Source organism: Cyclopterus lumpus, chromosome 10 (genome assembly GCF_009769545.1).
Source record: "Cyclopterus lumpus isolate fCycLum1 chromosome 10, fCycLum1.pri, whole genome shotgun sequence".
Classification (NCBI taxonomy): Eukaryota; Metazoa; Chordata; class Actinopteri; order Perciformes; family Cyclopteridae; genus Cyclopterus; species Cyclopterus lumpus.
Genome location: NC_046975.1, coordinates 13,647,165 through 13,660,382, shown reverse-complemented (window position 1 = coordinate 13,660,382; position 13,218 = coordinate 13,647,165). Strand labels below are relative to the sequence as shown.

The following is a 13,218-nucleotide window of genomic DNA, read 5'->3' as shown; positions in this document are numbered from 1 at the left end:
AGCCGTGTGCGTAAAGCTCCACGAGCGAACAGACTGTCGGACAGATGTGCCCTGTCTTCAACTCTGTTGCTTCCAACTGACTCAAGGATGCACAGAACTCCTGGTTGCCTCCACGCGGCACAATGTGCACCCACTCACAAACACTCTCACAAACCCACATATATCTGTGAGTACACAAAAGTGGTTACACGGTAGAAGGAAGATATTAGTCAATTTTTTTCTTGTATGTTTGCTCTCAGCTACAGCATTGTGTCTTCTGATTCTACAGGACTCTCCATGTCGGTAAATATATATTCTGATGTTTAATTGTTTAGTTGACTGAGGATCCTGTAGTGAATCTCCCTCCTGCATTGGTTCTTGTAAATCTGTTACAAATTTTCTAACATTATTGTGTGAAACATTGCCAATTGGTTCATTGGAAACTTGAGCTCAAGTTAACAGTACCAAACATAAACAATTAAGTTCAATAAACAAAATATTTTAATCAACAACTGATTAGTCACTCTGACACACGTGAAATTCACTTTACATTCCCTCTGTTTGAAGTCAGTATACACAGGTCTTTTCTTACAGTATATTGTTCCTGCTCCTTTGCACACATATAATGTGATACTGGAGAGTCCCACTTTAAGGGTTCTAAAAATATTAGTTTACAACTATTGAATTTACATTAGATTAATTAGCAAATATGTTGGAAATATTATATTTTTTACTTCACCACATATATCTGAAATATAGTTATGCTTTAGATGTAAAGCTTTGAAAATATAATATATTGATACACTTTAAACCAGTGGTCTCCAACCTTTTTGGCCTCAAATATTGTGTGTGAATGCAGCTCGAGCTTTGTATTTTGTTTACGTTTTTGCTTCACTTGAAAAATGACAGAAAAGTTCCAGCTTTTGAGGTAGTAAATATGTTTTTTTTTTGGTGATAAATATTGCTTCGCACTAATGATTTGGTAGCATTTTATCCAGTGACACACACACACACACACACACACGCACACACACAAACACACAAGCAATGGGCTCAGCGGGTGAACTCATGGCAAAAGAGAGAACAGTCAGTGTTTGGATGATTTATTCCGATAGTTATAAGATGTCCTCATCTCTCTGTGTTCACTCGATTCCTTTCCTCCTCCGTTCGGTGAGTTAGTTGGTTGAGCAGAGGTTCGCTGCTCCGGAGGCTCATGTTTCAACGCGCTGGACAATTGAGCTGATGAGCGCAACGGTGCTGCAAATTATTTTCATCAATTATGGATGTCACGTTAAAAGCAGCACTGCATTGTCACATGGTAATTGGAACCTGTTCTCTTCTTTAACTTAAAGAAAAGATGACCATTGTATTATATTCAATTGTTTCCGGGTAAAACCCCGATGAATAATCCATTGCACCCTCCTGAATGTTTCTCTCAGCCTCTTTGTGTTCGTCCCGGGCCCTCTGACGTCAGGGCGTGAGTCTCAGTTCTTCCTATGCAAATAAGAACATGTGTGAGGGTGAACGTCAGCAAACACGCCAATGACACGCAAACAATCTCACCAACTCACACGAGCCAACACACAGGCTTGGCCAAGACAAGCGTAACCATGTGGGGGAGGCTGTGTGACAGGCAGAGAGAGAAAGGAAGAGAGATGGAGGGAGATATACGTGTTGCAGTGATAGGGGTTCAGACAAGGACTGAGTGACAGCATATGAAAAGCAGGCAACACACACACAAGAGAGGAAGAAAGGCAGAGGCAAGAAAAAAATGTGATAGAGAGTCGGGGGAGAATGAGTGGGCACAGTGTTTGATCAAAGTCTGATGACTTCAGAGGAATTCTCTCTGCTGATGGTCGGGTTGTGTTCCTGCACATGAAAAACAGCAAAGATGTCCTGTGGCCACCCAGCTGCTGCAACGCCTACACTTCTGACATGAAATATCAACTTGGAAATACAGGAAGACGAAGCACGTTGGTCACGATTAAAGTTTTTGATGTGCACTTTTCGAGGTGTTTACCCTGGCAGGATAAGATGTCGTCCATTTCTGTGAAATTATGATCCAGAGTCCTTTTTTCTTAACTTCAAAGCTGTTTTAGTGTTCACTTTTTAGCATGCAGACAATTTTGAACGACGCTAACAATACCACTGGTCATAATGGTAAATATTTAGGATTGTCAGAGTTGAGCTTAGTCACAATCTGCATGTAACCGTTCCTCTCTGTGCATCTTCAGATTTAAATTGGCTTTCTTTGTGATTCCTTGTGCATGTTTAATTTGAGGAAATTAAAAGTTCTGAAAGAAAAGATACGTGGGTTTGAGGATTTATCTGCTTTGACCTATGACTGCGAGGAATGAGGAAGCTTTTGCTACAGAGAGGAAAACAATAAAGGAGAGAAAAGAAGAAGAAAAATGAGGTGTGAAAGTGATGAATTCTTTGTGAGCTTGAAGATGAAAAAGATTAGAGGGCTGCTCAGCCAAACTTCTCTGAACTTTATAACTTGTGTGCGTGTGTGTGTGTGTAAGTGTATTTGCACATATAAGTTTATGCAACACATGAGGTCATGCATCATTATCACGGTGAGAGTTAATCTGTTGAGGGGGTGTGCTGATTCCGGGACACATCGTCACAATTTCATCCTGGCGTGTTCCCCATTTATCCCCTTGCCTGAATCATACAGACACACACACACACACACACACACACACTCTCCTTCGACAGCTTATAATATGGCCCAAAATACTGCCTTCTGCACATGGTGAGAAAAGTGACTGGGGCGAGGAGTGAACACAGTTGAGACTGGTGACCTTCACCAAACACACCCACATGTTCACATTCTCACACACACACACACGCACACTCTGATGACACCTGACCACCACATTTCTGCTCATGATTCTTGCATTTTACTGTGCTTATTTATTCAAGTGTAAAATATTACCTCTCAAATTCTATTCAGAAGACTACTGATTCAACAAAATGTTGCGGTGCATGTTTCTATATACATTGTGTTTGCACATTGTTTACATTTCTTTGTGGCAAAAAACAGCGAAGCACCCCACACACTTCTGTTTGATTGTTTTATTTTAATAAAAGTAAAATACTTTCCCAACAAGTTTTTGAAAAATACAAATCTCTTAGGCACAGTCTCCTTCATGTGTAGAAACTCACAGACATTGTTTGGGTTGATTGGTTTGAATTTACTGTTATTTGGGGTTGACAAGAAACTTCATGACCGCGGTGAATAATGCAGATCACTACCAAGTTATTCTGGCATTGTGTTGAACAGATTGCCCATTATCCAAAAACAGACAGGTTATCTTATAAAGTACAGCTTTAATATGACAGAGATGATTTGATGCATGACAGCTTGATTGTCCGTGTTGTCTGTTTATGGTTTGTAGTAATACAAAAATCAGATGACATCCTTGCATTTACCAAATATGTTCAGATTTTTAAAAAAAAATACATATTCCCATGCATTTCTGAAACAATACCGTTTTTAAACTAGTAGTTTAATTTATCCGTGGGACCTTTTCAACTTTCAAGCCAAGCTAATAAGAAATACACACATCCTTTTATATAAGCACACAGTCATACTGACAGAACCAATGGTAATGTAACAGGAGCCACCATGAGAGCCGAGGCTTCAAACAACACAAAGGGCTGTAAAGGATTCCACAAAAACGGAGTCCCACACACCTAAACGCACGCGCACACACACACACACACACACACACACACACACACACACACACACACAAAAAAAAATAAAAATCAGCACCAGGAGCACAACATTTGTTGTTTACCTGAGAGAAGAAGACGAGACAAAAAACACGAGGGGCGAAAGAGGAGTTTCCACTTTTCATTGGGTTGGCCTTCAATTTACAACCTAAGTATCTATTCTATCACCACAAGCTGTCGATAACTGAATGGTACTAAAATGAAAAGTAAAAATCCAGCTAGTCTAAAATACAGAGCAGTTTGGGATGTGTGCAAGTACAATCATGATGCGTGGTATGTACAAGTGTGGGTGGTGGTGGTTAGCTGGCATCTCTGGGATCACACAAGGTTTTTTTTCTGAAGGAGAGAGGAGAGCTCTAATGATTCTCTCATCCATCTCTGCCTTTAGATGCACATCTGAAGCTCACTCTGCTCACATTGTATTGACTTTCTTATCACTTCTCCCTGTAATTCTTTCTTTTTCTTTCTCTGTGTGAATCCACATCTTTCTCCTACTTCTGGTATAATTAACCATCACTTTTATTCAGAAAAAAAGAAAGAAATGAGTGAGGGACAATGTTAGCGGAGAGTGGATGGTGTTCACTTTATATAGAAAATAGCTGTCACAGATCCACAACGCCTGTGTTGTTTACAGCTGATATAAAAAAAAACATCTGGAGACATCACAAACTGTCTCTGTGTGTGTTGTGTCTCTATCCTTTCCTCATGTTGTTGTAGGTTTCTGCCTTTGTACCGTCACTATCAGAGTCAGTTTCCATGATCTGAGCCCCACTTTTTCAAGCCTGTACTAATCAGCAGCAGCTACTTCAACATTGAAATCCTGCCCTGCTCTACATCAGCTCAGCTGATCCCTGCTCTTTACAACAGCTCCCGGCTGCCTCGCCTGTCTCCTGCATCAGTGTAGCACCTCCTGCAAGTTGAGGAGGTAACTGAAAGGAATCAAGATCCAGGTTTTTGTTAGAGTTGGAAAGAGCACGAGGAGAAATCAGAAGGGAAAAAAAGGGACTGGAGGAGAGAGTAGTTCAGCCAAAAAGGAAATGGATGGAGAATGCGATTATGGAGAGGGAGAGGAGGCGGAGGACGGACGGGGTGCTGGGTAAGTTGGAGGACGAGGGGAAGACTGGGTTGTTATAGCCTGGGGGGCACTCCAGCTCGAAGCAGGGAATGGAGGCGTCTTCGTTTCCGTAGTTGGACCAGTATTCTTCTTGGTCGAGCTTGGGGAGTGCCACCTCATCCTCCGACAGTTCATACTTGGAGGAGAAGGTTTCGGAGGGGGTTTTGGGGAGGTACTGAGGTTTTCCCGCAGAGAAGGCCTTCCCTGTGTCAGTTCTCTTCTGGTACGAGGCCTTGGATGAAGATGCGGGCTTGTGCTTGGAGAACCACCAGCGGGTCTTGGTGCTGAAGGTGGTTGTGGTGGTTCCTGCCAGAGAGCCGGGGTCAGGCAGAGGGCAGAGGGCGAAGTCCATCTCCCGAAGGAATCGGAGGTCCTGCCCACGACGTTGGGATGGTGAGGTGCACATGAGCTCAGAGGAGGAGATTCGGGCCTTGCGGAACCACTCCCAAAGGGGAAGAGCCTCACAGCCGCAGGACCAGGGATTATCGTTGAGGCGGAGGAACTGGATGCCTTGGGTGTCTTTCATGGCCTGGCCTGGCAGCTCGGCCAGGGAGTTGTTGAACAAGTAAAGGATGGTCAAGCGGCCCAGGTCACGGAAAGCCCGGCGGTTGACCTGCCTGACACGGTTGTTGTGGATAAGGAGGCGGTCCAGGTTGACCAGGCCTCTGAACACATTCTCAGAGAGGGCACGGATGCGGTTTCCATGCAGGAAGAGGTGGGTGAGGTTGACCAGATCTGAGAACAGGTCATCCTGCAGAAAGTGGAGCTGATTCTCCTGGAGCAAAGACAAAATACAAGTAGATTTAGTGCTGTGGAAAAGTGCAGGAAAAGGAAGGCTGTGGTGTTGTTCTAGTAAGAAAAAAACCCTCAGTGATAACTATTAACTGTGAATTAAACATGACCATAACATATATGCACACCTGGGGTATGTCTTATCTGAACTTAGCCTTACAGTGGTCATAACTGATCTATATTAACTGGAACCAAGCTAAATGTGGGAGAGATGTTTCTTGGCAGAGACTGCTCTGATTGTAACAGAGCTTAATATGTTAGATTCAAGGACAGTCCGACAGCTGAGACTCGATGTCAGTTGACAAAAAGCTGACAACAGTGATGATGCCTTGTAAAAACCTGTGCAAGCAAATTTATATAGTGCTGAGAAATTAATGTCTTGAAAAGTAGGAAATCAATACTCAACAAAAAAGGATCAATTAAACAGTATTGTTTTTACTCTTTGCACTTTCTACAACTATTCATATTATTATTATTATTATTATTATTATTATTATTATTATGTGCTGTGTGCAAATCACTGAACCTACTTAATACAATTCTTCAACATGCACTGTGTAAAAGTCCCTCTTTGTGTGGGTGGTCAGCCTGCATGTTGGCAACTAATGGGTCCATGAATTAATTCTGCAACACAAGTGTGTATTCCTGCAAGCGTCATGTCTACAAACTCATGTATGACTATCAAATATGTATTTTTGCATGCGTGTGCTGGTTTTACCTGCAGGTAGAGGAATTGCAGACTGTACAGTTTGTGGAAGAGGTCATGGGGGAGAGCGGCCAGCTTGCAGCGATGCATGTGCAGGCTCTGCAGCTTCTCCAAGCCACTGAAGGCTCCACCTTCCAGGCGCTGTAGTGGGTTATCGCCCAGATCCAGCTCCTCCAGCACCCTGAGGTTACTGAAGGCCCCGGCCTCGACCCATGTGATGTTGTTGCCGTATAGCCAAAGCACCTGAAGAACAAATGATGGGATTAAAGGAGGGGAAATTAACAATGTCTGCAAATATTACTGGGAAATTCAACTGATGGACACATACACACTGAGCTATTTTTACCTGCGTCTCGAAGCCAAAAGAGTCTGCACGCAGTTCTGTGATGCGGTTGTTCTGCAGGAAAACACGTTGTGAGTCATATGGCACACCGGCCGGCACTATGGTGAGGTTCTGGGACTGGCAGCTGACAGTCATGGGCGTGGGGTAACACACACACAGCCTGGGACATGCAGATACCCCGCCCGGCTTCACCACCACCAGCCACAGAATCAGCCACAGAGACAGTCCACCTACAGAGAGACAGAGAACGTTAATTATCCATTGTTGCAGCAGTTAGTCCTGACGAGAGAGACAGACAAAGAAAGAGAGGTTGATTTCAGCTTTGGGCACGAGTCTTTCTTCACTGTCAAACCTGTTGCTGTCAACAGTGATTCTTTTTAACACTGCTGTGCTGTCACCCGTGACTTGTTGATGGTTCATGTATAATTCACCAGGTTACATTACAGAAATCGTTCACCATTCATATCCTCCCGATCATGTTACAAAGGTCTCCATGGCTAATGTGACACTGTTACATAACTCTATATTTAAGCTTTTTAGAACAGGACATCTCCACAAATCTACTGAACAGACCTTTAAGGGAACACAAAACGTCAATCACACGTGCAACCGTCAACCAGACCCGGATCAGTTTCGGTTGTCATCAATATTGAAACAGATTCTTGGCACAGCTCGTATAACGGCATACAAAAGGTGGCCCCCGAGGGAAAAGCACATACATGTAATAATGATGAGGTTCCCATTCATTTGTTGTTCCCAACATTTTCCAGTGGCTCACCTCTTGACCTTTGAATATGTTGGACAATTAGCAGAGCTGGATGCTGAGGGAGAACTGGAGATTGGGCTTTTAAGGGGAACGAGACACCTTTCTAGAGTCTTAACACATCTTATCTACTCCAAAGTCGACACGAGATGAGGAATTAAGTTCGGAATCGTGTGCACATGAATCATATATTCATGCATAAAAGAAATATGGAGAGATTTACGTTTTGGTAAACTTTATAAGTGAGCCAAAACATACAAAGTAATTTGATCACGCGCTGTAAATCACGTTTTCTGTAGAGGACGATGTCACATAAATTCACCCGTAAATTGTGCTCTTACTGTCAAATCTACTAAATGCACTAAAACGCCCCAAATGTGCACAGTCTCTTCATCTATGCGACACATTGCTCTAAATGTGTAAGACCCACATTGAACAAATATGATTTAAATGGTTGGTGAACAACGTGTCCAGCTTGGTTAACCATCTAAATTATATTATACTATATGCAAAATGACTGCGCGTAAAAAAGCATCATAAAGTCTCGCAATTCAGTTGTTTTTATACAAGTATTAATGTTTAAAATACGAATGTTCCGTACACTTGTTATTTGATAAAAATACGACTGCAATAAGTACTAAATCACAACACTGCATTACATCCAAGCTGCAGGTGCATCGTGGAGAGCAACTCACCTTTAAAGTTGCGGGCGCTGGAGCGCCTCTCGGTGCAACGACGAGTCACCATCTCGAACCAAAGCCGAAAGCGAGTTAGCCTGCGCGGCGTGGAAGTGCCTGCTTGCTGCTATCTCTGCTGAAGTTCAGCTCTGGTGAACGAGTTGCTGCTGGTTCAGGCAGTGACGTCCTGGAGTCCCTGGAAGCTGCTTATACCCGCGGCAGGGTCGTCGCCCACAGTCGGAGGCGGCGGAGGTTTCTCACTACGTCATCCCGGGAGGAGGAGGAGGGGGGGGGGGTGGGGGGGGGGGGGGGGGGAGTCACCGGAGGAAGCGACAATAAAGGCAGTGACGGGGCGGGTTTTTGTCTCTGTCTTTACCTAAGAAGACAAGACTGCCTGTCAAGGCACGTAACACATTATATTAGCACACATAAGAAATGTGAGAACACGAACACAGTATTCTACCGTTTGCCATTGTTTTTAGGAATATATCTTAAATTTACCTTTAGTGGTTTTATTCAATTTCGTGTGTGGGAGAAAGCCAGATGAGGAGAGGGATGGGCGGAGGTTTGTGGGGACAACAAACTAAGAATTTTTGGGTCAAAGTTTAAATTGATGCATGACTACCAGTTAATTAGAGTGTTGGTGTGGTTGGAGGAGGAGGCGGAAAACTCATTTGGCATTTAAGCCAAAAAATCATCTGTCTCATGTAGGCCAGTTTTGGGAAGAAGCCGAGAGACGCCTACTGTTTAGAACAAAGGATGAACATGATGGGGAAAAACATGTGGAGCTAAACGATCCAACACGTGGACGGAATACATTTGTGTGAGGAGGAGTGGTGACAGACACATATCTGTGGGATTACACTGTACATCACGTGTGTCACCAACCAATATGATTCTGCTTGTATCAAAGCAATGAAATATTATTTAAGGTCACGTGGACAAAGGACTTGATAGACGACGCTGTCAACTTGGTTTGCTGGGGAAGGTGCGGTGTTCTTCTGCATGTTCAACACACTGTCAGTGCAAGGTGGGCCGGGTTTACTCACAACTGATTCCTCCCTTCATAAGGTCAAGGCCATGATGCACAACGTCTGTTCAAAACTCAGTTTCTTGGCTGTGGTGTAGTGATTAGTAGAGGCAGACAGCTCAGCAGTCAGGCATTAGCCTCCACAGGGGTCTGTGGGACACAGAAGGTCACATGTGTGAATGTGTTGGGGTGCACGATATGTATTCATACTGTTCTTGGCAGCCAGCTCACCAACCAGCTACATCTTCAGGGAGATTGTGGGAGTGTGTGTGTGTGCAAGTGTGTGTATGTGGGAAGTTCTTGGTGCCCCTTCCACAATATTGATCAAGTATCCAGGCTGACAGAGAGGGTAGATGTGCGTACCTGTTTGTGTGTGTGTTTGCATTGTTTCTGATTTGAGACTTGTACACACCTGTTATGTAATGCTTGTGCTGTGTGTGTACGTGTGTTTGTGTGTGTGATGCTAAGCTCATGACCCACCCAAATGCATTGGCATAGGCAAGACACATACATATACACACATCTCCACTCCCGGATCCCCTCTCTTACACCTTCTCACTAGCCTGCTGTGTCAAAGTGAATCACGGGCACTGTGGCATTTACTCTGGTGTAAACACAGCATGTTCAAGGATTCTGTCCCGATTCTAAAAGAAATGTGTTGCTGACTGCGTCTATAACCCTTACTAACACACACACACACACACGTGCACACACACACAAAACTGTCAAACCTCTTGAAATGTGACTGCATGGGAAATAAGCCATGTCTTAAAGTCTCAACAACAGCGAGTAGTTAATAACCAAAGTTTTCCACATTCTTCAAATCCAAGCCATTAAATGCAACGTGAGGCTGATGTGTGTAGAAACGTATGAATCAGACACAATGTGGGTGTCATCTGGGACAGTAAAGGTCGGACAAGACTTTGTTAACACGATAATGAATCATTTGATATTTAGTCGCAGCAGTTTCTGTGTGCATCCAATTTAAATAAATGCCCGCTGAGGGTCTCTAAGGAGTTATTGTTAAATGTGAGGGTTTCAAAATTGTTCTTGTATGTGAGCTATTAATTCTTTTTTTTTTAAATGTATTTATTGATGGAAATTGGTGGTATACAGAAAGTAAATTGGGAGGCATTAATGGTACAATCTCCTTTTTTTTTCTTCTTTTTTTTCTCCAAACAAATAACATCATCCAACAATACTTTAAACTATAAATAAAAAATAAATAAAACACACAAAATAATACTAATAGTAAAAAATAAAAAATAAAAATGATAAACCCCCACAGTAATAAGAATAATGAGAAGAAAAGCACACACACTTATATCTTAAGCCCTAGGTGCCTATGTATCACGAATGTGACTAGGCGTTTGAGAGCATTATTACCAGTACCGCACACTCTCAGAGACAGTGTGGAAAGCTAGGGTAGGCTATGTCTCCAATTCCTTTAAGTTCTCAAAACAAACAATAATAGGCTGCCATCTCCGGTAGAAATTCTTCATGGAACCTCTCAGTGTAAATTTGATTTTTTCTAGCTTGAGAAAGAGCATTTAATTCAGTTATTTTTGTTATTTAAATCTTAAATCACATACCAAAAATCCTATTCAACTTGTGTTTCACGAACACGGAGAGGCAAAGCGAGAGAAGTGAGTGTGTGGTTGTGTTTGTGAAGCAGCCACATCAAGGGGAGAAAAAGTGAGATAAAGATACGCTATACGGCCAAAAGTATGTGAGCGCCAAAACATATGAGTGTTGAACATCTCATTCAAGTCAAATACATTTTATTTTGTTGAGTCTGATGCTTCAAAGCCTCAAATCCTCTTTTCACATATACCATTAATCTAAATATCTGATATCTGTTATTGCTAATATTAATCATGGCTTTGTGCTTTTTAAGTGTTACAGTAAGCCACAACAGTGTTACAGTAAGTTGGCATGGACAATACCAGGAGTCATGAAATGATCATCAAAAGCCATTATTTTTTGTAATTATTTACACACATGATCTTCCTAATGTGACATGTCAAAATGCCTTTGGTGAAAGAGGCCTGTTGTCTACATTATGCTGGAGCATTAGGATTTCCCTTAAATAAAAGCAGACTGGGGTAAACAATTCTGATACTGTACTAAATTGGGAAAAAATACTCCATTACAAGTAAGTCTTTCATAATAATTTAATTTAAGGAAAAGTTAATAGGTGTTAGTATAAAAATAAACAAAGAAACACTAACAAAAGTGAGCATTAGATTCCATACTACTGGATTATTAATATAGTTGATTTCGTGTGTAAATAACGGTTGGTCCAGGTGATGCTAATCTAACTCCTGTTCAATAGTTTACAATTCATATTTTATAAAATTGTGATCTGAAAAGGAACCTTCTGGCAAATGAATGGAAAATAGCAGGATATTTTGCAGTGAAATATATTGAAGTAAAAGTATAAAGTAGCATAAAACTAGAACACACATATAATATCTCATAACTGTACTGTGTCTTATTAATTGAAACCCCAAAGTCACAATACTTTGTTTTGGGTTACAACCCAAAACTGAGATCATTAATAAGCTCACGTTGCAGCTGGTTCAGTCATTCACTGTCAGAGATAATTTGTTTTCCCACCAGCTCCCCACAGCAGATGGAAAGCAACATGTGAAAGCAGACAACGTGAGATCATTACAGGGTTCCTGTTGCTCCAATCAAAGAGAACAGACTTGAATTTGTAAGACTGTCAAATCTACGGGTGATAGAGACCTCTTCAGTCCGTTTAAAGAAAGCAAAAACAACACACAACAAATCAGCTCATTAACAGACTGGCGTTTCTGTGTCCTCCCCTCCTCCTGCCTTCGCTCCTATTTCTGTCACACATTCGTTTAGTCAAGTCTGTATTAAATGCCAAGACGGTGAGATTTTGAACAACGATGACGCAGAAGAAAGGGAGGGAACTTGTCTCTGTGCACATGTTGCCAGCACACGCACACACACACACACACACACGCACACACACACACACACACACACACACACACACAAACACACACACACACACACACACACACACACACACACACGCACACACACACGCCCACACACACACACAGCATTTCTTCTGGGCTCACTGCGTTGTCACACAGCAGGCCGACAGAGCAGAGGGGGGGGGGGAAATAATTTCAGGTTTAAACCCCTCCCCCCCTCTCCCATTGGATCTCAGTCATGAAATCAGATCGTTCCTCTAAGAGTTCTCCAACAACATTGCATTGCCTCATTGTCAAGTTCACGTTGGACAAAATCGGTGCAGCAGCAGAACCAGATGCATCATGCATTATTTTTCTTTGTCAGCAAAACCAACTCTCACAATAAATGCTACAGTTTGACAAAAATAATTAAACACACCAGTCAATCAGAAATCCACTGAAAACATGGACTCAGTTAACTGAACATTGGAAAAACAAGTGGTCAAATTCAGGATTTGGTCTTTAAATAACACTTTCATGTTTATTTTAATATAATCATGGTTTTCAACATACCGTTCCATTTAGTTCATTGTATTTAAAGAAAACATCATGTTACTAGATTACAATTGCATTTTCTATACACTCAAAAAAAGGATACTGGGTGGCTGTGACATTGACTAAAATGTAACATGTATTTCGAACGATATTCATTCATGTTTCCAATGTGAACGTGATTCAGTCATGTTGGATTTGCCTGAAATTCAAAAACGTAACATTTACTAGATCCAATCAAGTTGAGATAAACTAAGACAATCGAGTCTGTAGGCATAACCACGAAAATCAAGGTGAAGGCGGAGCTTGAGAAGAAGACTTGAGAAGAACACTTGCACATGGGAAAGATAAGGAGGAATCCATTATCATCTAAATGTCCATCTAACATTAAATGCAAAAACATATATGTCCATACATGTCTTCAGCTGTTGGCTAACTGTCTAGTTGTTCTGTTAAGGCTATTTATTTAGTGTTATTTTCGACCAGACTTAAAAAGCCAAGAGTCCCCATGTGCATGGCTAATTAAGCCGAGTTAGCGTTAGCTAACATTAAGTTGTCTCTTTTGCA

General features: G+C 42.0%; 1 protein-coding gene across 1 annotated transcript; it reads right to left on the bottom strand.

Moving 5' to 3' along the window:
* Positions 1 to 3,528: 3,528 nt before the first annotated feature.
* On the bottom strand, positions 3,529 to 8,280 carry rtn4rl2b (reticulon 4 receptor-like 2b). The gene is made up of 4 exons (XM_034544350.1): positions 8,137 to 8,280; positions 6,682 to 6,908; positions 6,348 to 6,578; positions 3,529 to 5,612 (listed from the first exon to the last, which is right to left on the bottom strand). The coding sequence occupies exons 1-4, from the start codon at positions 8,186 to 8,188 to the stop codon at positions 4,746 to 4,748; spliced, it is 1,377 nt and encodes a 458-aa protein (XP_034400241.1). The 5' UTR covers positions 8,189 to 8,280; the 3' UTR covers positions 3,529 to 4,745.
* Positions 8,281 to 13,218: the final 4,938 nt, after the last annotated feature.

Coding starts and splice junctions, on each gene's coding strand:
- rtn4rl2b (XM_034544350.1), bottom strand. CDS start 8,188: ATGGTGACTCGTCGTTGCACCGAGAGGCGCTCCAGCGCCCGCAACTTT. Junction 6,909..8,136: donor CAGCGCCCGCAACTTTAAAG/GTGAGTTGCTCT, acceptor GTCTCTCTGTAG/GTGGACTGTCTCTGTGGCTG. Junction 6,579..6,681: donor CTTTTGGCTTCGAGACGCAG/GTAAAAATAGCT, acceptor TTTGTTCTTCAG/GTGCTTTGGCTATACGGCAA.